We start from the raw sequence: 27,672 nt of genomic DNA, 5'->3' as shown, positions 1-27,672 counted from the left end.
TCCCGATCATAATACTTCACCATCCCTAAGTCATACATGGTAAAATTTTGCAAAACGCTGGGAATGCCTGCTAGTAGAGACAAAAGTTGAATGATGTATAATCACTCACAGATATGCGCATTTCCCCAACTTGTGAAGGATGAAAATGGTAGCCAGTTCGGTAATCTGACTGTAATAGAGGGGTTGACCTGAAAAGTATGATGATACGTGACTGGCGGAGTAATGAATGAGCGGAATACAGTCAACAGAGCTACTTTTACGGTCTAGCCGATCTGCACTCAACCACGTGATGGGATTGTGTACCTGTGCTTATAGTGAGTTACTGACAACTACCTTCTCGCGTGTTGTGTTCAAAGTGTAAAACATGTATATCGGCATGTGGGATATCCGTAATCAAGCTGGACTTCCGGCCCAAGAGTCTGGCCTTCGCTTCGTCTCTGTGCAAAGATCGACAATATTGCTAATGTTGCACAAAGTCAGGCATTTCGTCGTGTCCATGTGAGGCACCGGAAACTGGCTCATCTCCGACGAGGTAGAGTAGCAGCATCAGCCTTTGCTGCAGATTTGGCTTTTTCTCTTCTCATTATTGCTACAGGGCTCGAATCAGAAAGCTTTCAGACTCTGAAACACACTTGCAGTGATGACGGCACGCTGGAAAGTTTACTATCAATATCCGAACACTGTTCTCACGATAGGGGTAACATCCCACAACCCACAATGTAACCCTAGTGTCAGGAAATGGACAACGATACACATCATGTCAATACGATCAGGCGACGGTCTCGTTTGTGATGGAAGTAACCTGCGTGGGTTGATTTCTTGATGCCACAAGCCGAAAGATCAAGCAGCCCGAAGAAGCAAACGCCGAAGCCGCGGAAACGGAAAGGGGCCGGATGATCGACCTGTCAACAGTGGACGTCAGCATGGCGTTACGCGTCTCGGGAAAGTCTGGACCAGCAGCTTATCGTCAAAAAGTCTTCTCCACGGAGTAATTTCACCTAGCACCGGGACTTTCAGTCGCGGAAGTCGGACCTAGTCAGCGACCATTTCCCATTGGCCTTCCGACCGCGAGAAGCAGCACCCAAGTGCTATTCACAAGGTAGTACCGGCATCAAACGAAGGGTTTGCGCCACCATTCAGGCTACAGTGTGAGAGATACGAGGTTCATCGACTCCTACGTGCCCTGAGAGGCCAAGCCAGATCATATCGCAGAAGTGGTGGCAGTTTTAAGGCGCTCGTATTCAAGGCAAGAGGCAATATAGCGTTAAGCCGTGCGGAAAGGAACGGGAGCTTCCAGTAACGTACAGGGATGAAGCAGAGCTTGTTCAAAGGCCAGAACTGTCCATTGAGAAATGGTCACCAGGGCCAAGATTCGTCTCCCTCATGAGTTGGGCAGCAATCCACGTAACCCTGACAATTGAATGTTCCCAGACCACAGTGGATTGCAGCCACACCGAATCCTGGCAAACGGAGCAAGTTGCATAACGATATGAATGATCTGTTCGATGTATCTACGAGGAAATGCTAGGCATTGCTCCTCCCCATTCAATCTCTATATTCTTCCGACGAGCCTACGTCATTTGTTGCACAATGCTTATTGAATAGTAAGTAGCAATCAGGCCATACAAGGATGGGGAGATTGGAGATACCGGACCACTGTTCTTGCACAGCGTTCAAATGAGACATTTGGGCGGAATCAAAATGATGGGTCAACTCACCTCGCTGCTCGTTTGTCGGAGGGATAATTTGAAAGGTGCTTAGTGAAACGAGCCGTACGGCCGCAAGAAAGTTTGCATTTAGTATCTGAAGCTAACTATTACCGAGGGCGGGAGAAATGAGAGTTTTTGGGGGAATATAGCGATGGAAATCTAATAATAATAATAATGATGACGATAATAACAATAATAATAGAGAGGAAGAGAAGAGAGAGGCACAGATTGAAAGTACAGATTGAAAGAACAAAATTGAGGTAGAAGAGATCAGTCATTCCCATGCCTTAATTACCATTACATGACCCCGTCCAGAAGCTGTATTCCCCAAATGCGTCTGCTTCAAGGCTTCCGGGTCTACCCTTCCTTCATCATTGTCGGCAGCTTCGATGCCTGGATCCCCTTCTAGGCCCTTCGCCTTTTCGTTTGTGCTGGTCTGTTCTGCCAGCACTACTGTAGCCTTCTCAACAATGGTGCTTATAGAATCGTAGTCAGAAGCTATGTTAGGCACCATGTGTGAATAGACAATGCCCTGGCGTACTACAAGTATTATTTCACGGCCATCCATTGTGGACTTGTCGCTACTACTTTCCGGATCATAGTCGAGGAAGGTCATGTAGTCGCTCTCACAGTCATACAACGGTCCAAGTTCTGGCAGAAGTTGAATCGCAAAATGACCACCCAAATATGCTTCACAGGTAAGCATCACAGTGCTGGCTTGTTCGAAAATACTAATAAGATGATTTCGCTGCTCGAGGGCCTCATCCTTCGTCAAGGGCCCTCTGAGTAACAGGCTGAGTGGCTCACTAGCCAGAATCTCATCAACCAGAAAGGGTGCGCGAGCCGTGAGACGGTTGGCATTTTCTTGTCCAAAGCTTATGGTCGCCATTTGTGTGCTCATTCGTTGTCGAATTAGCCAGTCGGTGCGTTTGTTGTTTCCAGAGGGTTGCAAACGTTGGGTTAGCTAGACATCTGTCAGTCAGCTTTCAGTGATCAGGACTGGGATCAAACAAAGTAGGACTCACTCTTGAAGAACCGCTGATAGAGATAATGCAGCTTTGTTGGGAAACATTCATCTTCTCCCTGGTCTGCGAGATCCAATTTTCCGTCAAGGTACCAAAATGGGTTCGAAAAGATCTTCTCCATGATGAACTTGTTGATGAGGGCCTCAGCGAAGAGAGTTCCAAGGCGCTTGTGAACGGTAGCTGGCAATTGTTCTTGCAGGATGGTCCAATCCTTCTTGACACAATACCCCTCCAGACTGGCGATGATGAGGTTTGTTTTTGCGCTTGGTAAACTCCCGACGTCGTTGTTCACAAAGTAGAGGATCCAAGAAGTAAGTCGGATCCTCAACCTCTGATATCTTTGTCGGATTTGTGGCGGCTCCATATCCCAGCCCTCACTTCCAGTATTTAAAAGACGCTCTGCGGATCTGACTCTAGCCTGGTATTGATCCCTGGTTAGAAAGTCATACGAGTAGAGAGGGTGTAATTGGTCATCCAGCTCCTGTCTCGCAGTTCTGGGGATGGATATCTCAGTGTCCTCCGGCATCTCGAGTTCTTCGCGGGCCTCTGCGTTCGCGGGAGTTCCATGTTCGTCAGGAACATCAGTAATTGGGGGCATCTTGGTAGTTTCGGGCGTCTTAGTGCCCCCCGGGGTTTCGATGTTTCTAGGCATTTCAGCGCTTTCAAGGGTCCTAGGAGCTTTCGGAGACGAGATCTCTTGGGAGAGGCCGTCAAAGTTGGAAGATGAGAAATTCTCCTGTGCTTGTTGCCGAGCCCTGTATTGGGCCCTTGTGCACACCATAGTACAACTTATGAGAATGAGAGCCTAGATAGATACCAGAAACTAGATAAGGGAAAGACAAAATGTTAAGCGAGGGGTGAGTTGTCAGAAAGTCAGAAAGTGATAGGGTGGTAAGGAAAGTCGAGGCCAGAAAGTCCCTTTCCTTTTTCCGGATTGACAGCCTTTTTTCTTTTGTTCGGAAAGGCTGAAAGGCCAAAATATCCCGGACAGTTGCCCTGCAGTCATCCGTTCCTCGTTCGCTCCTCGTATTCCCACCGGGCTTAGGGTTCCATGGCTGATTGCAATTTGAGGCAGCGAGAACAAAGCAGGGGAATCTGCCGTCTGTCTGTCTCTTTATTTCTTTCCCCTCCCTACCCTTATTCCTTCCCGCCTCAGTACAAGTCAAGTCTTTCTTGTCTTTCTCTCTCTTTGGACTCTTGTCTGTCACCCCATCCCTTACCCCAGTTCCAAAACTCCAATCATACTGTGACCCATTGTTTTACTCCTCCCCCCTCCCCTTCCTTACCAAAGCTCCCCACCCATCCTTGTGTGAAGATGTCTGCAGCAGCAGCTGAGAAAAAGCTAATTTTTAGCATTGATGTCGGCACCACTGAGACCCGTAAGATCTTTATCATACTACCTTCTGTGACTCTCCGCCCCAGTTAACGTCTCGCGGTCGGGTGTAGGGATAATGCACACCCAATTGAATCCCCAACGAATGTTGAGGCCTCTGATCAGTTCATTCACCATCGACCAAACAACTGCTTTCCCTACCACTATTGGGTATGAGAACGACTGGAATCGGAACGTTGTCTGGGGTCCAAAGACCGGGGCCAGCGGGTATACTGTTTATCCTTGGCTCAAACTTCACCTTTACAGCCCCAATCATCCCATTCTACAAGAGCTCAGCCGGTCCAACATCCCAACCCTACCAAACCGGATAACGCCCGAGAATGCGCTTTCAGATTTTCTCAAGCCACTTTACCAGGCCATCCAGGAATGGATCAATGACAAATGGGGAAAGTCTCCTAAACCACCAGCCGAATTCTATTTCGCGCGGCCGGCATGCTGGACAGATGAAAGCCAACAGAAAATGGCCCAAGCTGTTAGAAATGCAGGTTTTGGGGGAAATGCTCCTGACAAAGTGTTTTTCGTGGACGAGGCCGAAGCGGTCGCCTTGTACTTTGCAGATCGCCAGGGCTACGAAATGGTTCGTACATGGTCTCTGGTTTTACCCAGGCCAGAATAAAGTCCACAACCCTTTTCCAATCTTACCCTAACTGACAAATTTTTCCCAAAGCCGGAAGATGGCCGTATTTTGATTTGTGACATAGGTGGGGGAACAACAGTAAGCGCCCCATCTAGTCACAAGCGATTCGCCTCGAATGACTGACAGTTAGAAGGACGTCGACGCATTCGAGATCCGGGGCACGGGCGCGAATCCTCTCTATGTGTCACTCAAATGCTCTTCGGGTATGCATCCTTGGCCAATCCAACATGCCTTAGGATCTGCTGACAGTTTACAGGTGCTGACTCAGGGGGTGCAGCTATGGATGCTGCGATTGCCAAACGCTTAGAAACCCAACTTGCTCGTAAGTTGGGAGTGTCAAAACCGCTCACAAAAGCTCAGTTGGAGTACATTAGCCTTGTAAAGTATGACTTCGAAGGCAAAGGGAACATCCCGGTCGTTCTTGACGAGGAAAGCGGCATCGTCATCTCTCAGGCGGAGTTCAAAGAATGCCTCCAAGACATAATCGACGGTATAATCCGTCTCATTTATCAGCACCTGGACGCATCAAACAAGATTCAAAAGCTCATTTCCGTTAGTTTCCTCTCGTCCAAGCCTTTTCTGCCTTGCGCTGACAGATCTCTCAACCAGTACGTTTTCCTAGTCGGGGGTCCCAGTCGCATGCCTTATCTACGGAACCAAATCGAGCAAGGTATACCGGACACAACACAGCTGATGGCCCTCAAGGATGTGGAGGACTAGTATGTTTAGTTCCTCTTCTGTCCTTCTAGGCATCAGAAATGACCATTATTTAGCTCCACAATAGTGGCCCGCGGGGCTGTCCTTCGGGGTCTTCGTGGAAAAGTAGCCGTGCGCCTGGAAGCTACTTTCAGTGTCGGGATAGCACTTTCGCATCAAGCGGAAATAGAGCAGCACGGTTGGAGGCAGCAGATAACGAGGATGGAAAGGAGATCTCCAGAATGGATCATCCGTACCGTTCGTGCTATCACTTGTCCCCTTTCCCCTATCCCCCTACCCCCTCCCCTCTCTCCTTTCCCCAGTCCAGCTTAGGCCCACGATCTGACAACCGCGTCTCTAGGGCGAAATAATTCAGACACCTCACACCGGCAATCGTAGCTTATTTGGGTACCTCAACCTGAACGCGATGAGGGCGGCTTATATTAGCGTTTGGACGGAAACGGATGACAATAGTGAGTATTCCCCCACACCTAAGAATCGGACCCATGTGCGTTTGTCTCGCTCACTCACTTTCCTAATCAATCCTAGAGGCTGAAGAAAATTGGGTCATTCCTTTCAGACTTACTGGGGAGAATTCTGAGCACGATATCACAATTGGTAATGAACATCGCGTCAGTGTAGATGTGCAATGGATAGATAGATAGATAGATAGATAGATAGATTGGGTTATCCTAATATAGCGCGGCCAGGGCGCTCTTGCAGGGTGCTTGTAGTCTGAGCAAGCCTCTATACTGCAGAATTCTAGTATACAGGACCCTATTCCTTCCTATTCTTTCTTTATATTGAATTCTTGTAATCTTATAGTATTATTTAAATACTGTAATTTAAATATAAAGCTATTCTTAAGTTTAATCTGACTAATCAGAGCGCGTGTAGCAGTTTCCTTATAGATGTCTCATAAGTAATTTTATAAGAATATTTTCTTATAGAATTTACTTAACTTTATTTATATATTCTTTTTAATCCCCTCTGTATATTTTTCTTAATTTCTTGTATTATATTTTTTATTTTTTTTATATAAATATTGTGATGAGCCTTATCATAGAGAATCTTATTATAAGATTCTGGATCTGCTTACTCCTGTTTCCTATCTGGTCAAAGATTCTGTGGCTATAGAAATCTATAAAATCTTATATAGATTAGAGATTTATAGGGTATTTATACTCTACTATCTTTTATAATAGCTGTAGAAGATCTGTATAGTTTTATATATATTAATATATTTCTGTAATCCTGTATCAGGTCCTGTATTTCTTTCTCTATAATTTATTAATTTAATAAGCTTTTATATATATATACATATAATCTATAAATAATTTATTTATTATTAGAATTAATTATTATTTATCATAGTTATTATTATGTATAGAGAATTATAAGAGAAGAGTTAGTAATATAGATCTATAAATATATTTTTTATCTGTTATATATCTCTTTAATCTTTAAGATATACTTATATCTAATTCTTTACTGTCTAAGACTTGTATCTGTTATTATTAATAATTATTTTTTTTTATATTATATATCTGTAATAATTTTAGCAGTAGTAAATATTATAGATATTTTATCTAGAATAGAAAGTTTATTATATATATTATATATTTTTATTTTATTAATATCTTCTTCAGACTCTGTGGTATTAATTAAATATTATACTAGATTAAATATTAGAATTTATTATATAAATTATATATAAATAAGATATAATATACTGTCTTTAGTATTATATAATATTATTTATACTAGATAGAATCAATTTTCTAAGCTATATATAGAAATATATTTAATCTAATTTTTTTTATCTAGATCTGGAAGAGAATACTCTGTTAAATTAAAATCAGATTTTTATAAAATTATATTAGTTTTATACTAATCTCTAAAATATATTATTAAAGAGTTTTATTATAATCCATATACTATTAATACTAGTATTATTATTTTTTAATTAATATTTTAATTTAGATATTAGCAGATAACTATAAGATTTAATAATCTGGTATTTATAGTATTTTAAAACTATTAATTAAATTATCCAGAAGTTATCTAATAATATATTTAAATATTTTATTTATAAATTTATTATCCAGAATATCTATATAAACTGGAATTTAATAAAAGCTGATATTTTATCTCTACTTATACTATTTTTTAATAAGATTAATAATATATTAGATAAAGAATTATCCAGACTATATACCAGGATAAAAAAAGTATCAGAATATATTTTAATTATTAATATATATTTTAATTATTTCTTATAATAAAAAATTTTCCTGCGCCATTTACAAGATTAAGATAATTTTAATTAATTTAATATAAAAAATCATATTTTTTTAATTTATCTCCAGATATATTTACTAATTATATTTAATTATATTATTTGAGAAGATAGTAGTAGCTTTAATCTCTCTATAATAATTAGATTTATTTATATATAATTTTAAAATACTACTATATATAATTTCTATAATTATATAATTAATTAAGACCTATTTTTTTATAATCTTAATTAATATATGAAAAAAAGTCTACTAGAGTAGGATTATATAAGATAATTTTAATTTAATTTTTTAAATATTAATTTCTTCTTATAGAAACAGTTTTTTTTTTATTTATTTTAAAAAAATTTATAACAGAGCCTTATTATTATAAATTCTTTTTTTAATAATATTTATATATATATTTAATAATATAATTTAAATAATTATTTTCAGCCTGGTCTCACAAAGACATTATTTTATTAATATTATATATAATTCTATATTAAATATATTCCTGGTAATTATTTTAAAGTCTCTTATAATATTATATTCTATCTTTTATTAAATAATTATAAATATCTAGACCTGCTAATTATAATAAAATATTTATTTATAAATTTAAAATATATACTAGATTAGAAATATATACAGGACCTGTAGAATGATAAAATTTTTATATAAAATTTTTTTTTAATTAATAAAAAATCTTACTTAAATCTTCTTATTAAGCTCAGGACCTGAATACTCAATATTTTTTATTAATTATTATTATATATTTATTAAACTATAAATACTAATCTAGAATAATTTTAAGTAATTATATTAATTAGCTCAGAGTAATAATCTAACTATTTTTAAAATTAAGATTTAATTTTTTATTAATTAGATTAAAATATCTCTAGTCCTAGAAATATAATTAAAAGTATATTAAAATAAATTTTTCAAAAATAAAAATTAATATATATATAACTAACTATACTTTATAGGTTTTATTATATTATAATACTAGATATTAATAATTTAATTTTTTATCTGGCCCGGCTATAATTATAATTATATTATTAATATATTTAATATTATTTAGTAAGCTATTTACTATATTTATATTATAAAAAAAATACAGGATTAGAAAAAATAAAGACTCTTAAAAAATATCTATATTAATTTTAGTTTATAACTAGTAGTATTCTGGCAGCTTTAAAATAATATAATAATTTTTTAGAAAAAATTAAATCTATTTAATTAAATTATTTAATATCTTATATTTATAAAGATTATAGATCAACTGTATATATAAGATATTATTAAATATTTTAAAAATATTAAAAAAAAAGATAATCATAATTTCTCTTTATTTTTAAATAAATTTAATAATCTTAATTATAATATATAAAACTAATTTAGTATTTTATTTTTTTTTATTATTATAATAATTATCCAGCAGTAGATAATATTATTCTATAAAATAATTAAACCAAATAATTATATAAATTTTAAGAATCTTACTAAGAATATTAAGTAATATAATTAATTAATATAACTTTAGTTTAGAGTAGTTATCCTTACCAGATTTATAAAAAATAATTATTTTAATTTCTTAAAAATAGTTTAGATATTTACTTATCTTGAAATATATATTAAATAAATATATTAATTACAGGATAAATATATTCTTAGTTATCTATAAGACTCTGTTTAGAATATTATCTAGATTAAATATTTTATTTATTTTAAATTAATTAATTATAATTTTAATCTTTTATTCTGCTAGCAGGAGCATGTTAAATAAATTAAAATATTTATAATTTTCTATATTTATCAGATTAATAATAAAGAATAATAAAAAGAATAACTTTATTAAAATCTTAATTTTATTATCTAGTTTAAAATATAAAATATTATCTTTAATAATCAGAAATATAAAAAATTAATAAAATATATAATTTTTAATTTATTTATTAAGACTTTATAACTTAAACATACTACTGGATATAGTAATCTATTTAATCTATTTTTAAAAAATAAGTATATAATATTTTTTAATACAGATTTATATATAACTGTACTGATATTATATTTCTAGTATTATAATTTTAAATACTTTTATTTAATATTTTTATTATTATTAAATAATTTTTCTTTAAATCTATTTAACAGGTATCTGCAGCTTTTTATATATAAATATAAATTCTAGTTATATACAGAGATCTAGCCAGATTAAAAAAATAAAAATCTTAATTATTTTATTAATTATTTCTATAAGACTTACCGTACTTTAATCAGAATTAATATTTAAATTACAAAGATATTTCTAATCTTATTTATATAAAATTATAACTAGCTCTTATTAAAGCTTTATTTTATTTATAATCTTTTAATTATAACAGATTATTGGCTCCTTCAGTTACAAGATAATATTAATTTTTATTTTAATAAAATAATAATTAAATATTCTATTTAATTACAGAATTAATTAGATATATCTTATCTAATATTATAAATTCTATAAAATCAGTATAAGATTTAATATTATATCTAATTCTTGTAGAATATCTTCTATTTAATTAATAAATAAATCTCTTTATTCTTAGACTCTGATAATTAATCTTATAATAAAATTTTTTAATATAATAACTACTAATAGCTACTATTTAATAATTATCTGGAAGATCTTAATATATTTCTTATTATAAATTTTTAATATATAAATTTACTCATTCCAGATCAGATTTTAAATATTAAAATTATTAAATATAATATATTATTTTTTTTTAAATACAGTATCTGCTTTAAGCAGGATCTTTTAAAAATAATAAATCTTTTTATTTATAGTAATCTATAAAAAATTATATATATTATATATAAAGATTTTAATACAGTTCTCTATTATTATATATATAAATATAATATACTAGTTATAATATACCAGATTCCAGAAGAGAGTTTTTTAAATAAATATATATATTTTAAATTTATAAAAATCTTGTATACTAACCTAGCAGAAATTAAAATATATTTTTATTACTAGAAAAAAATATATTATATCTATTTTAAAGTTAACCTACAGTTCCTGTATAATAATAATATTATAATTAAAAATTCTAGAATTCTAGAAAAAAAAGATTATAATCCTATATAAAAAATATTAAATATTATATTAGAGGATTTATAGGATTAGCTTTATAATTATTATTTTTTTTATTAGAGCTGGATCAGGTATATCTTTTAAATATATTTATAATATTTATTATTTTAGTATTAGATTTAACAGTTTTATTAACTTTAATATTTTTTTTAAATAATTTTTATATTTATACTTATTAATTGGCAGGCTTGGCTAGCTGTTTTTAATTTATTAAATATTTTTTAATCTGCTAGTTCTTGTATAATATTTTATAAAAAAATATATATTTTATATTAATTAATTTATTTATAATTATCTGTCAGGTCTTACTTAAATAAAATTAGTTAATATATATATTTTTTTTTAATTTTCCAGAAAATCCTTATTTTAAATTATTATTTTAAAATAAATTAAAAAATATTATATATGTCTCCAGAGTATTTAAATATTATTTTTAAAAATATAAAATAACTAAAAATCTCTGAATTAGATATTAAAAACTATATAATTTATTAATTTAAAATCTCTGTATTAACTGCAGCTTCTACTTAATTAAATTTAGTATTTTTACTCTAAGAATATTCTAGTCTTGATAGAATATTATTCCTGAATTAAAATTCTGAGATTATTTTAGATTTCAAGATTATTTTAAATTTTAAAATTATTTTTAAGAAGTATTTGCGGAGCTTTATCAGAATTAATTAATAATATTTAATAAAATTATTTTTAATATAAATATATATAGAGGCCACCGCCAGTATTATTATTATAAAAATATAATTATATTTATTTAAAACAGGCTAGTATATTTTATAATATTTAATAAATCTTTATTTATATAACAGTTCTGATAATTCTAATATCTAATAATTCAGATACTATATATTTACAGTTTTTCTTATTAAATAGAAAATTATATTTCTAGCTAGTTCTGATCTCTAGAAATATACTTAAAGTAATTAATATTATAATTAACTAGACTATAACTAGCAGTTCCAGATAATATTTAGTCTTATTTTTTTTAAAATATTTAATAATCTTATTATTTTTTTTCTAGATTAAATAATTTTTATTATAAATAATATACAGATCTTTATAATTAGTATAAATAAAATTAATATAATTTAAATATATAAATTTATTATATAAGCCTGAGCAGAAGAGACAGTAAATAAGATAAATATATTTATAATAAATATATTTAAATATTTAATATTTAATATATTATACCAGGCGGGTTTTAGAATTATATAATTTTATATAATATATAAATTTTTTAAAATAAAACTTACCCATATACAGAAATATATTAATATCTTATAATTAGTTAAAGCTGATAATTAAAAAGCTTTTTAATTTTATAATCCTAAAGATCTAGTAATCATCTATTTAATTAATATATAAAATATATATTTCTAATATTTATATATTAAGCTGCTTAATCCGCCGCCTGATATTATTATTTATTATATTTTTTTTAATAAATAAAACTCTTAGAATACTATATATAAATATTAAATAATAATTATTAATAATATATATAAATTTACCTTATTTAAGATATTAAAATTATTTATTATTATATTTTATTAGAGTCTTTTTATCCTCGCAGCTGGCTGTATAAATATTAATATCTTTTAATTTATATATTTTTAATATATAAATATATACTGTCAGCCCTGCTTTCTAAATAATAATTTATATAAAATTTTTAATAATTATAGAATATAATATTTAATAAAATAATTTATTATTATTTTAATAAATTCAGATCTATAATTTTATCTACTCTAGTATTCTAGAACTATTACTAGTATAAGAATTATTAAATAAAGCAGGAAACAGATTAGAAGATTTATTTTTAATTATTTTTATTTTATTATATAAAAATTAAATAAATTAGAGTAAACAGCTAATAAAATCTTTTTAATTAAATAATTAAATATAGATTTTTTCTATTAATTAAATAAAGATTATAATATCTGATCAGCTAGATTTTTTTTAAACTTATTCTTAGCCAGTATAGCTAGGATATAATAATATTTAATAAAAATAATATTTATCTTAGCTGGTTCTTAGATATTAATATTTAATAGTTTTAACTACTTAAATAAAAATATATTTATTTACTTAACTAGGCTAGTTTATTTTATAAAATATTATTAATATATTTATTAAATAAAATAAAATTATATAAAAAGCAGTAGACTATATAAAAAGAAAATAAAATAAAATTTAAATAATATTATCTATTTTAATTATCTATTTTAAAATTTTCACATACTGTGCTTACTCTAGAATACTTTAAAAATATTAAAAAATAAATTACTTAGGACTGTAGTTTATTTATAAAATATTATAATTAAAAAACAGTAAATAGAATAATTATAAATTAAAATAATAAAAAAGATAATAAATAAATTTAGACTTAATTAATACTTCACCTATATTAAATTATATATAGATTTATTATATATATATATATTTTAAGGTCTAGTTTATATTTTAAATTATTTTTTTAATATTTAATCTAGAATAATCTAATAATATTAAAAAAGCTTTTTTATAATAAATTTAAATAATATATTATTAATTAGTATACTTAGCATCTGGTATATTCTAAAATAATATTATTTATTTTTTTTTATTTAAATATAGAATATAATACCCAGGTGGATCATAGAGTAATAATAATTATAATATTTTAATATAATAATATATAATTTTTTATAATAATATTATAAATAGTATAGTTAATTATAATACTAGTAATTAATTTAAAATAATTTATTTTTATAAAAGTCCATTAGGCCTTCTTAAATATAAAAATATATTTTATTAAAAATTAGACTTTTTTATACTGTAAATCAAGACTTATAATATATTATTTTTCAGGATTAAATAGAATTCCTGTTGATTAGAGAACATATTTATATATTTTTTTATATATTATAAAAAAGTATTTGTAATTAATTATAATATAATTAATTATAATATTACTGTTTTTAGATATTATATTTAAATAGATATTAAATTCTTGCTTCAGCACATTTCTTTAAATAAAAATTAAAATAAAGAAGAAAAAAGTGTAATAAAATAAGTATTTATAAAAAATAAAAGTAAAGATTAAAATAAAGAAAAAAAAAACATGATAAAATAAGTATTTATAAAAAATAAAAACAAAGATTAAAATAAAGAAGGAAGAGATATAATAAAATAAATATTTATAAAAAATAAAAGCAAAGATTAAAATAAAGAAAAAAAAGATATAATAAAATAAGTATTTACAAAAAATAAAAGTAAAGATTAAAATAGAGAAGAAAAAGATATAATAAAATAAGTATTTATAAGGAACAGAAATAAAGATTAAAATAGAGAAAAAAGAGGTATAATAAAACAAGTATTTATAAGAAATAGAAGTAAAAATTAAAATAAAAAAAAAAGAGGCATAATAAAGCAAGTATTTACAAGAAACAGAAATAAAGATTAAAATAAAGAAAAAAGAAATATAATAAAATAAGTATTTGCAAGGAACAGAAGCAAAGATTAAAATAGAGAAAGAAGAGATACAATAAAGTAAGTATTTATAAGAAACAGAAGTAAAGATTAAAATAGAGGAGGAAGAGGCACAATAAAGCAAGCATTTGCAAGGAATGGAAGCAAAGGTTGAAATAGAGGAGGAAGAGGCGCGATGAAGCCGATGTGCAATGGATCATTGATTATACCAATGAGGGAGCAACTATCACGTTTGTGGTGAAACGAGATGTCGAACTGGCTGAGAAATCGGTACTCCTGTCTGGATTCAAAGTAGCATGATATTTTCTTTTTTTTCATCTTCTGGCCTATCCTCATCACCCTATGCTCTCTTTTTGCTACTCCCTCTACTTTTGACCTTCACTCTCTTGGGTCATATTCCGGGCTACTTCAATGTTCATGATTATTTTGCGTTAATTCTCCAAATCCTTCTCTTTTCTTCCTGTCCTTCACTTCTACAAGTTCACATTTCGGGTTAATTTCATTACTCCAGACTGCCAGTATTCCTTCCGATGATTCTCCACTTTCTCTAGATCTTCACTCCTTGAGTTCACACTCCAGATTATTTCATCATTAAGACTGCTGGCGTGCCCATAGACTACCTTCCCATTCGTACTCTTTTTTTACAGTCAGTCAGGCACATAATTTGGATTGGGTAACCAAAGCCCTTTGTGTTCCAAGAAGAATAAAAATGTTTTAGTCTCATCATCGTAGGTACATGCACTGAATCTCACCATAGCTGGTAGACCATCAAGCGACTCATTAAGACAGTCGACTTTCCCTGAAGGTCCTTCAATCAATCCACCTAGCTATTCCTCCTACGGTAACGTACAGGGATGAAGCACAGTTTGTTCCAAGGCCAGGCCCATCCATCCAGAAATCGTCTACAGAGTCAATATTCGTCTCATGTGTTGGGCAGTAATCTGCATAAACCCGATGATTTGGATAATTTCAGAGTGAAGTGATTGAAGCCACAGTGGACCTGGCAAACGGACCGGGTTGCACAATAATACGAATCATTGGTTCATCGGATCAGCGAGGGAATGGCTGGACTTTATTCCTCCTCATCCTATATTTCACCCTCCAACGTGCCCATGTCATTGGTCACACAAGGAATTTGACTGGCGATAAATTTAGCAAGCTATACGAGGCTGGAGAGAATGGTAATGCTGGACTGTTGCTGCCGCTCAGCCTCCAGATGAGACATTCGGGCGGGATTAAGATCATCGGTCAACTCATGAGTGCCCGTTTGTTGGAAGGCTACTCCTTCAATGATGATGAGTGAAATGAGTTGTAAAATAACAGGGATGATTTCATTCTGTTTGTGTTAACATCCATGGAACCAAGCATGAAGAGAAAGACAGGAAAACTGAAAAGAAAAGAGAAAAAGCCGATTTGTCACCAATAATCAGAACATCTCCGACGTGTTGACATAGACGTCCCCATCCTCAAAACATGTAGCTCGCATGATGATCCTTCTTTTGGCTGTGGTACTTTTCTTGGCCTCATCCCCTTTATCCAGCACAACACTAGCCTTAGAAATAATAGCGGCCACGGACTTGCAGGAGGGATTCGGCCCGCTGGGTGCAATATCAGTGTACATGATAGTTGGCCGTGCGACCAGCAGTATTTTACGACCCTCAAAGTCCATCTCATCTACAATATCACCATTGGAGAGGTGAAAGATCATGTAGGAGCTACCGCATTGGTACAACGGTCCTAGCTCCGACAATCGCTTTATCTTGAAGTGACCCCCCACCCGCGTTTCACAATCCTTCATGAGACCTAGGGAAGCTTCAAAGATCTCAATAAGCTCTTTTCTCCGCTTAGCCACCTGATTCCGGCCCAGGCGCTTTTTCAGGAGTAGACCGATTGGCTCACTGGCCAGCATCTCATCAGCCAGGCATGGCGCGCAGGCTAGAAGACGCTTGGCATTGTCCCGCCCAAAGCTCAGGTCGCCTGGTGCTTTGACAGGGTCTGTTGAGTTGGCCAGTCGATGGGTTTGCTCTTTCCATAGCGTTGCGACATTTGGGTATGCTGAATACATATCAGTCAGTCCTATCTACTAAATTCCGTGTTAAGGGAAAACCCACTATCGAAGAACCGTTCGTAAAGGTACTGAAGCTTCGAGGCAAAGCGTTTGTCTTCGGCTTGATCCGTAGAACTTGTTTTCCCATCAAGATACTGAAACGAGTTTGAGAAAACATTTTCCATGATCGCCTTATGGATCAGGGCCTCAGCGAAGTGGTCGGCAAGACTTCGACGAGGTGGTAGCAACCCTTGGAGAACTGTCCAGTCTTCCTGGACACAATTCCTTTAGGGCACCAATGACAATGTTCATTTCTTTTCTTGATATTGTCCCAACATCCGCAATCACCCAATTACACATCCATCCAACAACACGCATGGCAAATATTCCAAAACGTTCCCCAATATCTTGGAAGTCAATTACCCATCTCTGACCACCCGCGTCGACGAGACGTTCCATTTCTTGGACCCCATGGGCGTGTTCTTCCTTCCTTGAGAGGACTGCTGAATGCTCCGTTTCTGAAACATTGTCCTCCTCTGACAGAGACGCCACAGGATTTGGGGCCTCGTCTGCGTTCGTGAGACATACGGCTGGAGCGGGTGGAGAGCTTTGCTCAGGGGAGCTTTTAAGATTGGAGGATGAAGGCTGCGCTTGCGTTCGTTCCATGGCTCTTGTGTGAGCTCTAGTACACACCATAGTACGTTTGTTAACGATGGATGAATTGTGGACACAAAATGAATGTGTGAAGGAAGAGGTGTTTGAGGTCAAGCGAGGGAGAATCGTGGGGAGACAGACTGAAGGGTTAGGCTCTGGTAAATAACAGGAAGACAGGCCGCTTTGTTCTGGGGGGCTGAAAGGTGGCCCTGCAGTCAACCGCTCTTCATCCTTTCCTCGTATCCTGCTAAATTTAGGGTTCAATGGCTGATTGTGATTTGTGAACCAGTGCAGCTGCCCGGCCCGGTTCCCGTCTCTCTTGATTGCTCCTCCCTAACCGTCCTTTCTCCTTTCACATACCCAGTGGACGTTGACCGTTCTGCAAGGTCCTGTCCAAGGTTTTATCATTAGCCTTGATTAATTCCATATATCTCTCATTCAGCATTCATCTCCATTCACGTCATACCACGGAATTCCCTTCAATTGTCCTTTTTGCATCCCACCATAGTTGAAGACTCTTTCAAACTCGATCATCCAGGTCATGCAATCACCTTCAGTCAAAAAAAAATCTGATTGTTGGGGTTGATTTTGGGACGGAGAAAACCTGTAAGACCCTCTTCGAAATCACACGTCATGAATATCCCTTTTTAACGGATCACGCATCAACTATAGGTGTGTCGTACGCTTTCTGGAACCAAAGGCACATCATCAGGTCCTTTGTCATCGAGGAAGATTATGTTTTTCCAACCATATTGGCATACCTTCAAGACAGGAGTGTAACATGGGGCCAAGATGCACGAACCGGAAAGGATCCGGTCTTCAAGGGCTCAAATTATTCCTCTACGACCAGGAGCACCCCATCCTACGCGAGACCCCAAACCCAGCATTGCCAGACGGTGTTTCATCCGAGCAGCTTGTTTCCGACTATCTTCGTCGACTCTATACAGAGATACAGAATCTGATTGTCTCTCCACGTCGTTCGGCCGAACTCGGGACCGATTTTTGGTTTAGCCAGCCAGCTAGCTGGTCTGCCGACAACCAGAGGGTTTTTGCCAAAGCAGTGCGAGACGCAGGCTTCGGGTCCAAAGAAGCTGACAACCTTTTTTTCCTTACCGAAGCAGAAGCTGCTGCTCTGTATTTCATACATCAGAGGGGATCTGAAGCGGTCAGTGAAAAGCCTGCCAAACCCCACCACCCTAGTTTCTTTCCCCTCCACATGGCCGATCAGCTAACTGGCGTTGACTCGTGAAGAAGGAAGATGACCGTATTCTAGTATGCGACGTCGGTGGAGGAACCACCGTAAGTGCCCGAGCCCCTACGGGGATGTCATTGGCTATTTTCGTCGGCTACAAACTGACTCGACTGCCGGAAGGATGTCGGTGCTTTTCATATTCAGGGGACCGGGTCAAATACCGTGTACGAACCACTGGGAAGATCGTCAGGTATGTATCGTCTTTGAAGCCAGTTTGGCATTTCAAGGCAGTAGCTAACACTTTTCAGGGATTAATTCCGGCGTCGCAGCATTGGATGCTGCGATCCGTCAACACATGAAGGAGCTGCCCCCACACATCTTTGGGCTCGTTAGGCCGCTGAACGAGGCCCTCCTGGATAGAATATGTGACCTCAAGTACCGATTCCATGGCACTGAGGAGGATCCCATCCCGACTGATGAGACCGGCGTAATTACCGTTCCCCCAGATGTGCTGAAGAATTCCCTGAACTCCACGGTGGTCGCTATTATCAACCTGATAGCGGCCAACATCGTTCCACCGCGCCCACTAGAGCCACAAGTCTCGGTATGCTTTCCTGCACCTACCAACTATCAATCAGTACAAGCTGACAGTTCTTTTACCAGGATGTCTTCCTCACGGGTGGTGGGAGTCGGGTACCGTACTTGGTCGAGCAGATACGACAGAGATTGCAGCATACGGTTACCCTACATCGATTGGACTCATACGAGCAAGTTTGAATACACCCATTGATGCCAGACTGTGAGCTAACTGTTGTATAGGCCACAATCAGTGTCCTGGGGAGCGACTCGTCGAGGGATCCTCGGCAGGGCGATCCCCCGCCTGTATTTTGACGCAAGCTACGGTCTGCAAGCTGCGGAGGGGGCTATCATCCGTGAGGGGAGCATCAACCGAGAGCAATCCTCCCCGCACTGGATAATTCGCAAGGTTTGTGTTGATTTGCTTCATCTCGCCCGAGCAAGATGATCTCGATCCAGACTGACATCTCCGTGATCGAATCTCCAGGGCCACGCAGTTGAAAGTCAGCACCAGAATGAGCTTTTTTTCGACATCCATTATCGTGCTGGAAATGCGCCCATAACCATCATAAATCTTCTTCGACATACAGCCGAGTTTCCTGATGCTAATGATGGTGGTGAGTATTTTGAGCTTTCTTTTTGCCCGTCTCTGAACATCGTACTTGGTCTGCGCGCGTCTCGCTGATATCGCAAATGAAACAATAGAATCCGAACGGATGCCACCACTCAGTTTCCACCTACAGGGGTTGAACCTCTCTTGCCTGATGCGCGTAGGTGATGAGTACAGCGTGAAAGTGCAGATTACGTGGGAAGTCAGATACTCGGAGAGACAGGCCATTGTTGGATTCAAGGCCCGGTCGCAGAACGCACTACTTGGTGAGCAGGATGTACTTCTGGATGGATGCCGTTTGGTAGAGTGAGTTTGCCATTTTGTTTCCTCTCTTCTCTTTCCTCTCTTCTCATTTCTCTCTCTCTTTCCATATCGCTCCTCTGGTGACCCTACTTCTAATAATCCTTGGTTCCCCCTAATACGCATGCCGATCATTCCATCCTTTACATTTCGGGTTTTTTCATTCCTCAAGACTATCAGTGTGCCCATAGACTGTCTGCAAACCCCATATACCTGTCGCGCTTAATCATAGAGTACTTTGAATTTTAGCATACAAAAGTCCTTTTTAATACATGAGGAGAATAATGTTCTAGCCTCATCGTCGTGAACACACGCACTAGATCTCACCGTAGATAAAAAACCATCGAAACCGGCATCAAGACAAATGACCATCCCTCCAGATCCTTCAATCAGTCTACCTAATAATTTGTTTGACAATATACTTCCAGCCCCATCCCATATACACTGTCACCAAAGTCTACCCGCACCCTGACACGTCCATGATAAATCACAGCCTACCCACACCACCCGATTGAATCAGCCATACGAAACAATCATTTCATCTCTCGGAATCTAGACTACAAGGACCTTCTGGACTAGTATATGTGACGGATCACCTGGCCCCGCTACACTCTAACCCTGACAGTATCTTGTGCCCGACACTGACGGGTAAACATTCCACAGCCGGTATTCGACCAGCACACCCGCCAATAATGATCCGTGAGCATTCATCCGACTCAGCCGGCTAGCCTCGTGAACCGAGGCAATGAAGGGAGTAAGTTAGTGTGCCTTGGTCTGGTGATCGGGTTCCTTTGTTTCAGAAGGGAAGGGAAGGGTTCAGTTGACCGAGGCCGAAGTTTATCCATTACCGTACTTCCAGACAATTTTTAAACCGCATAGCAGCAGGAGCATCATAACTAACACTAGCATTAATCCTGTATGCTAGCATTAATTCTGTATGCTCATCTTTATTACCTCTACCCTCTCAATTCCATCGTTAAACAGAGAATCGTTTTTAAGAGAAACAGAACACCTATCCCGACATAGGCCAACCCCGTAATCCCGAAAGCCAAGAAAAGACTCAAAAATGGGCAGCCCTAAAAGCCATCCGCGAACCCGCACTAGACTAAAATAAAACCCGCGCGGCGCCCGCCCGGACGCAGATTGATTACCACCCCAGCAAATTAATCTATCGACGACAGACCCTGGTTTGCCCTGTGCTTGACCGATGCCTAGCCTCACCAGCCTAACTACAACCAAGGATGGTCGACACATAACGGTTCCTGCATATGATACCGCAGGATTTGTCGCAGGATGAGACTGACTGACTACTGGCTCAGCCAACCATGTGATGCAAACTCGGGGTTTTCTGGGAGAAATTCTGGAAAGACTAGAATTAGTGGGGTTTCAGATGTGACTCCTGATTCCTGTTCCTGTTCTTTGTCCCTAGTTTAACCTTAAAAGACTTTGTTATACTCTATACTAGACTAGATTAGACTACGGAGTAGAACAGATACCCATGAACCCGGAAGAAACAGCCCTGGAATGGTGAAACCGACAGACTCCACACGGGGGTGATCAGTCGATCCAGTTCAATTCGGCATTCCCTAACGGACCCAAAAATGATCAATCTTTGGTAAATAACTAATGTCGCAGACAATACCACTGCCATGTATATAAACCAGCTTCAAGTCCAAGATTCTCCTATCCAGCAAGTGCAGTGCACCGCCCATCTCATCCCATCCTCCCTCCCATCCTCAGTCACTCGTTGAGCAGCGCTCCATACACTCGTTACACATACACCCCCAAATCATCTATATACATATACAGAACCAAAATGAAATCCTTCATCACCCTCTCCCTCCTCGCCACAGCCCTAGGCGCCCCCACCTCCACCCTCCAGGCCCGTCAATTCGACCTCTCCTCCTTGACCTCCGGCCTCTCCGCCCTGACTTCCGGCTCGGCAGCCAGCTCTTCCTCCGGCTCGACTGGAAGTACCGGCACTGGATCAGAAACGACCACCGGATCCAGCGGCCTCAGCGCTCTGGCCTCGCTGTTCCCGTCGTCATCCACTTCCAGCACTACGGGCAGTACCAGCGGTACTAGCGACAGCAGCAGTGATGGCCTGAGCAGCCTGCTGAGCATGTTCTCCAGCAGTGGGAGCGGTATGATGTCCCCCCGTCCCCAAGAGTAATGATTTACATACAGTAAGCTAATGAAAAGAAAAGGCTCATCCACCGAGAACGGCGTGACCCAACACAGCGGCAGCTGCAAGAAACTCACCTTCATTTTCGCCCGCGGCACGACCGAGATCGGGAACATGGGAACCGTCGTCGGTCCGGAGGTCGCGAGCGAGTTGGCCTCCCTGACTGGGAATCAGGTCACCGTGCAGGGTGTGAATTATCCTGCTGATTGGGAGGTGAGTCCATCCCATCCCATCCCATCCCCACTTCTTCCCTTCCCTTCAATAATACATAAAAGAAGAAGAAGGCGATATTAATGAAGATGATAATGGTACAGGGTAATGTTTCCCTCGGTTCCTCGGGCGGTCCTACCATGGCCTCGTATGTGAAGGAAGCGCTGCAGCAGTGCCCCAACACCAAGGTCGTGCTGGGAGGTTACTCGCAGGGTTCGATGGTGGTGCATTATGCCGCGAACCAGCTCAGCGCGGACCAGTTGTCTGGTGCGGTGTTGTTCGGTGATCCGTTGAAGATGGAGGGCGTGGGTAAGTTGTCGAGCAGCAAGGTCAAGGAGTTCTGTGCTAGTGGGGATCCCGTTTGTGAGAATGGTGTCAATGTCATGGCGCATTTGACTTATGGCAGTGATGCCAAGGAGGCTGCGCAGTTTTTGGTCCAGGCTGCGGGGGTTTCTTCTTCTTAGATTTCTTCCTGAGTTTGGGTTTGGGGTTGGGATGGTATTATTACTTGTTTTGGATGGGGAAGGGTTAGTCTGTTTGTGGTTGGGATGGTTGGGTATGGGTATGAATATGAAGATGGATTATTATAGTATCTAGAAATAGTGCTAAAAGCGGATATATACGATCTATCTATCTATTGATGAACACATCTAGAAAATCTTGTATCCACCCGGCATCAACACCTGCCACACACTGTGAGGGTCATACTTCTGGGCAATCGTCTGCAACTTGGCCAGGTTCTCCTGTCCATATCCATCAAAGATATCCTGGAACCATGCCGCATCACCCATGTAGTTGAAGCTGTCATACAGGCCCGCCTCCTGCGTGGCGTTGTTGATCTTGTAGGTAGTCTCGACCACCCAGTCGCCAACAATTTCATCATACTCAGAGCCAATCCACTCAACGACCTCAGCGTAGCACAGATACACCTGGTCCTTGTCCAGGCCGAGAGCATTACCACCACGAGACTCCGAAGCCTCAAGCCACGAGGCACCAATAGGCTGCCAATCGAGCTCAATGATGGAGATATTGGCGGTGGGGATCTTCGCGTACAGGGAGGGGAGCTGGGCAGCGAAGGTGCTGTTGATGATGCTGATACCGCGGTAGAGGTCATCATAGGTGGTTGCCTTGATGGTACCGGCGACGAAGATGTCACTGCAATGTTTGTTAGTATACATGTAGCTAATAAGGTAGTTGGAATAAAGTGTGGAGGCGGATGTGGCGCGTACTTAATATGCGGTGTAACCAGCGCACCCGTCTCAGCCGCAAACTCCGCCAAGGTCTTGAATCCCAGGGTGCTGCTCACGGCCGGAATGTCGGTGAACGGCTTGAAGATCTCCGGGTAGCTCTCCGTGGCGCTGTCGTAGAACATAATCACCGATCCGACGCTTGTGTTGCCCTCCGGCACGACGGCGGGGACGATGTGAGTCTTGGGGTCGGAGATGTTGGCCGCATAGGTGGCGGATGCCTGTATACCATGTTAGCATGTATCCTCTCCACTGTAACAATAACAGTAGGAATAAGGGGAGAGAGTATACCTCCAAAAAGCGATCAATATACTCCGCCGAGACAGTGTATGTTCCAGCCCAGACCTGAGTCGACGGAATAGTCTCCATATCGAAGCGAGTCACCAGACCGAAGTTGCTGCTTCCACCCTTCAGCGCCCAGAAGAGATCGCTGTGGCTGGTGGCGTTGGCTTGGACGATGGTGCCGTTCGCAAGCACGACCTCGTAGTTGATGACGGTATCACAGCCGAATCCGACCTGGTTGCCGTAGAAGTTAATGCCGCCGGCGAGCAGCAGGCCGGGGACACCGACAGGGCCGAGACGGCCTCCGGCTACGGCGAGGTCGTATGTTTCAAGGTAGTCGTAGACATCGGCCCATCTGTTGTCATTAGAATATTTTCAATATGGTTTGTTGGAAGCGGAGGAAATAGGTACCTGTAGGCCGGGCCAACCGAGACAACGGACTGATCATCGGACAGTTCAAGGGTCGTCAGGTTGGACATGACGATGAGGACACCGTTGTCGATGTTGTTCGATCCCTGTGATTCTATTAGCACTGCAAATACTTTAAATCCGAGTATATGGCGACATACCCTGATTCCCATATGTCCACCACCGCGCACAGCAAACTGCGCCTCAGCCTTTACCAGCGCCTTGACACCCTGGCTCAATTCCTCAGCCGACTGGGGCCGGAACACACATCCAGGCGACATGATCTCGGTGTTGGACCAGAAGTTCTGCGCCTCATACTGGTAAACAGTGGAGCTAGGCGCAAACACTGCGCTGGACAGAGACTTGTTGAGGGTCTTACAGCCAGCCGAGGTGGCCGTGGCGGCAGCCGTAGTGGCCGCTGCCGTCAAAGGGAGAAGGGAGGCGATGCGCATAGTGTATGCTACTTGACAATGGCACTGCGGAGAGAAGGAAACCAAAAGGAAGGGGAAGAGGGAGCTTTAACTGCGGCCCAGCCGGTGTGGAGAGCTAGCTAGGCTGGTAGCTGACGTGCCTGGCGGTATTGGTGGTGGTGGAGATGCACCGGACAGCAGACTAGAAGCCCTTGGCAACGGGAGCCGGATAGCCGAGGAAGGAAGGATTCTTAGAAGAACGTGTCGTGCAGAATGGGGAGAGGGAGGGGATGGCTGGCCGCCACCGGGGAGGAACTGGAATTGGCGGTTCCTGACTGGAATCTGAGAAATTCGTCTCGGGCAAACTCCCGAGAGCAGACTAGTTGAGAGGGTAGTGGAGACATTAGTGGTGGTTTAGTGAGGGTTAGTGAGGCTTTAGTCCGCAACACTAGGAGAACTTTTCCACCGATGCTCCCGACAATCATTTCAGACCAGGCCAGATCGGATGAGAAGGTTTCCTGTTCACATTATGGATGTTTAACGGTCGCATTATGTCTATAACTCGTGTATACAAAGGAAACTAGAAAGAAATTATGCTCCAGCATGTCTGGTGTCGACCACGTTGAACTCCACTGTGCGGAGGATCCCGTCTTCCCCTTCACACGCTTTGGCCGGCAGGATGTGCTCCTCGCTGGCATTGTCGGCGCCCCCTTGCAATCGCGTCGAGTATTGCCGACTGTTGTTATTGAAGTCGGGCTGGTCGCGCGGAATTGAATTTAATGGATGGCCATACTTGCGTGATCCTGATTGGCCGTATGCGTAGGACGACAGGCCCAGCAGCTTGGGGAAGTATCGTCTCACAAACGGGCGCATGGCTGTCATGCAGCCAAAGGTGATACCCAAGTTTAATTCAATTGTGCACCATAAAAGGGCGTTGGTTGTGGCCCCTGATCTGTTAGCTGTGTTGGTAGGGTAGGTGGATGAGCGACATACAAGTTAGGTCGGTGCTATTCATTAGAACGTATAGACTTGCCAGTCGGATGCAACTCACGATGCCGACCCTGTCATTGTCAGATCCCAAATCCTGCTAGAGTAAATTCCTCATCGAGACTTACGAGCAGCCCATCGCCAGCATAGACCCGACAGCGACCTTTTGTCGCGACGGCATCTGCAATCGCCGCAACCACGGACTATCCCTCGTCAGCATCTATATCATAAACCCCATGATGAGATGACGTACATCGGCACCAACACCGTCGCAAAATCCGTGAAAATGCCCAGTCCCGCATTGGCAAAATAAAACACCGGCCTGTTCATGCAGTTCGCCGGCAAGGTCAAGTCCCACGCTGCCGCGATCGGCGTACAGCTAAACACATTGGCCAGCACACTGGCCACATTGTAGCCCACCGCGATGAAAACGATCGACCACACGGCTAATCTGAAGCCATGACTGGGGAAGATGCGCAGGTAGAAGACGCAGACGGAGACTTTAGTGAACCCTGTCCCGGCGCAGTAGATGATGGCCGCGACGACGTTGAACTATAGGTAGGGTAAGCTTCATCAGGACCAGTTATCAGACAAACAAGGAAGAATACCTTAAGAAACCAAGGGGTCAGACGATCCAAGGGCACGTCCCACATATGCTTGCCCAAGCCAAAATCGAGCACTGTTGGTCAGCGGGGCCCGATACCGTTCATGGCTATCGATAGATCACTTACTCTTCAGAGTGACTCCGGTCATAACCGTCGAGAAGATCTGCTATGGGGTCAGCTACGTGTATCTAGTACACTGTGCCAAAATTCAGATCATCCATACCGCTGCGAAGATCATCAAGTCTAGTGTTCAGTTAGCTTTATTGTTTGCAAACTTCGCCCTGCGCACCCCTCTGTCGTACTTACAGTCATCCCAGGATACACTGCGCACAACAACCACACGCGTCCAGGTGCGCACTATCAGCGCTATCAGCGCCATGGGAAGAAACACACAATTCACCACAACGAACTTGGCGCCGCAGTAGGGCGGATCGATAAAGTTGGAAACCTGGCCAGGAGGCGGCTCCATGGCCGGGATGATGGTGCTATTCGCCATATTGCAAAGCAGAGCTACTCATGGTAGCGCAGCAATAGCAGTAGTAATAGCAGCAGCAGCGGCAGCAAAAGCAACAGCCCAGATCGCTCCGGGGCCAGGACGGCGAGGGGAGCGGCTCAAATAACCCCAACAGCTCGACTCAGAATAGCACGGACTTATCCTGGTGGAGATACTGATTACTATATGTAGGGTGGCATTGCATTAGGGAGCTGAACTGAGCTGACCTCAAATCTGGGACGCGGTTTGAAGGTGCATTATCCCCGAACGACGGACGGAAACCTTAAAGTCTTAGGCAGGGCGATTGGCGGGTGTCTGGATTCGGTTTGACTTTTGGAGTCTGGCAGTCGCGCAATCCGGACGGGGAGGGTCGGAAAGGTGGAGGAGAAGAGGGGGAGAAGTTGTCTAGAGCAGGAAACAAGATTTGATCATCATTGAAGAAGTGGCTTCGATGCAGGGAATGATGATTCCAGTGCTGTTTAGTGTCCACATCCACCATTGAAAAGAAGCAATCATGATGCCTGTCTGGGAATGGCGGATGATCAGAATGGCGCGGAGCAACGTCTTAAACGAGTATAGTTAGCTGAATTGATCAGAGTTTCCATTATTTCCATTTGGAGTGATTGAGGGATTGTGTGCGATCGGGATTTCATGACGCTCAGGCCCTCCAGGCACACGCTGGGCATCGTGCTTCATTCTATCCACTTCCTCGTGGATACTCCATACACATAGGTTTACACTTGCAGGGCCAGGTTCACCATGGCACTACTTGCTAGACTGGCAGTAGCATGTTCCCTCGGGGTGGAGTCGACCAGATAACCGAGGCGCGTAACCACTAACCAGAGTGATCGTCCATGATAGATAGGGGTTGGTTGGTTTGCCCCTAGCTGTACTACTCCCTCGCCACCTCTTTCAAAAGACACAGAATATAACAGAACACATTATTATTATTATTATTATTATTATTATCATTATCAGTAATTATCATTATCAGTATTGTTTGACACCAGTCATTATGACAAGGAAGCAACTTAACAGACCCAGACCCATGGGTCTGGCACCCATCATCTCGGCAACCGAGCCA

At 39.1% G+C, this 27,672-nt stretch overlaps 7 protein-coding genes across 7 annotated transcripts; 3 read left to right on the top strand and 4 right to left on the bottom strand.

Moving 5' to 3' along the window:
• Positions 1 to 1,983: 1,983 nt before the first annotated feature.
• AKAW2_21549S (uncharacterized protein) lies at positions 1,984 to 3,515 on the bottom strand (the record flags this gene model as incomplete). The annotated part of the gene is made up of 2 exons (XM_041686385.1): positions 1,984 to 2,673; positions 2,721 to 3,515. 2 exons carry the CDS (start codon positions 3,513 to 3,515, stop codon positions 1,984 to 1,986), a joined length of 1,485 nt encoding a protein of 494 aa, XP_041540375.1.
• A 534-nt stretch (positions 3,516 to 4,049) lies between these two features.
• AKAW2_21548A (Hsp70 family protein) lies at positions 4,050 to 6,125 on the top strand (the record flags this gene model as incomplete). The annotated part of the gene is made up of 8 exons (XM_041686384.1): positions 4,050 to 4,113; positions 4,181 to 4,704; positions 4,795 to 4,842; positions 4,898 to 4,967; positions 5,021 to 5,483; positions 5,538 to 5,718; positions 5,822 to 5,933; positions 6,010 to 6,125. The coding sequence occupies 8 exons, from the start codon at positions 4,050 to 4,052 to the stop codon at positions 6,123 to 6,125; spliced, it is 1,578 nt and encodes a 525-aa protein (XP_041540374.1).
• Positions 6,126 to 15,808: 9,683 nt separating this feature from the next.
• On the bottom strand, positions 15,809 to 17,095 carry AKAW2_21547S (uncharacterized protein; the record flags this gene model as incomplete). The annotated part of the gene is made up of 3 exons (XM_041686383.1): positions 15,809 to 16,437; positions 16,494 to 16,701; positions 16,853 to 17,095. The coding sequence occupies 3 exons, from the start codon at positions 17,093 to 17,095 to the stop codon at positions 15,809 to 15,811; spliced, it is 1,080 nt and encodes a 359-aa protein (XP_041540373.1).
• A 769-nt stretch (positions 17,096 to 17,864) lies between these two features.
• AKAW2_21546A (Hsp70 family protein) lies at positions 17,865 to 19,771 on the top strand (the record flags this gene model as incomplete). Its single annotated transcript, XM_041686382.1, has 8 exons — positions 17,865 to 18,248; positions 18,335 to 18,382; positions 18,456 to 18,525; positions 18,584 to 18,879; positions 18,939 to 18,973; positions 19,095 to 19,260; positions 19,339 to 19,468; positions 19,557 to 19,771. The coding sequence occupies 8 exons, from the start codon at positions 17,865 to 17,867 to the stop codon at positions 19,769 to 19,771; spliced, it is 1,344 nt and encodes a 447-aa protein (XP_041540372.1).
• A 1,806-nt stretch (positions 19,772 to 21,577) lies between these two features.
• On the top strand, positions 21,578 to 22,620 carry AKAW2_21545A (carbohydrate esterase family 5 protein; the record flags this gene model as incomplete). The annotated part of the gene is made up of 3 exons (XM_041686381.1): positions 21,578 to 21,905; positions 21,969 to 22,159; positions 22,261 to 22,620. 3 exons carry the CDS (start codon positions 21,578 to 21,580, stop codon positions 22,618 to 22,620), a joined length of 879 nt encoding a protein of 292 aa, XP_041540371.1.
• Positions 22,621 to 22,806: 186 nt separating this feature from the next.
• AKAW2_21544S (FAD-binding oxidoreductase) lies at positions 22,807 to 24,545 on the bottom strand (the record flags this gene model as incomplete). The annotated part of the gene is made up of 5 exons (XM_041686380.1): positions 22,807 to 23,311; positions 23,386 to 23,624; positions 23,695 to 24,040; positions 24,097 to 24,200; positions 24,255 to 24,545. 5 exons carry the CDS (start codon positions 24,543 to 24,545, stop codon positions 22,807 to 22,809), a joined length of 1,485 nt encoding a protein of 494 aa, XP_041540370.1.
• Positions 24,546 to 25,094: 549 nt separating this feature from the next.
• Positions 25,095 to 26,591, bottom strand: AKAW2_21543S (uncharacterized protein; the record flags this gene model as incomplete). The annotated part of the gene is made up of 8 exons (XM_041686378.1): positions 25,095 to 25,450; positions 25,497 to 25,564; positions 25,619 to 25,693; positions 25,744 to 26,042; positions 26,099 to 26,169; positions 26,222 to 26,258; positions 26,319 to 26,338; positions 26,402 to 26,591. The coding sequence occupies 8 exons, from the start codon at positions 26,589 to 26,591 to the stop codon at positions 25,095 to 25,097; spliced, it is 1,116 nt and encodes a 371-aa protein (XP_041540369.1).
• Positions 26,592 to 27,672: the final 1,081 nt, after the last annotated feature.

The sequence above is a fragment of the Aspergillus luchuensis genome, chromosome 2, assembly GCF_016861625.1.
Source record: "Aspergillus luchuensis IFO 4308 DNA, chromosome 2, nearly complete sequence".
NCBI lineage: Eukaryota > Fungi > Ascomycota > Eurotiomycetes > Eurotiales > Aspergillaceae > Aspergillus > Aspergillus luchuensis.
Note: the sequence above shows the minus strand (reverse complement) of the source record. Positions and strands in the feature narration are given on the sequence as shown.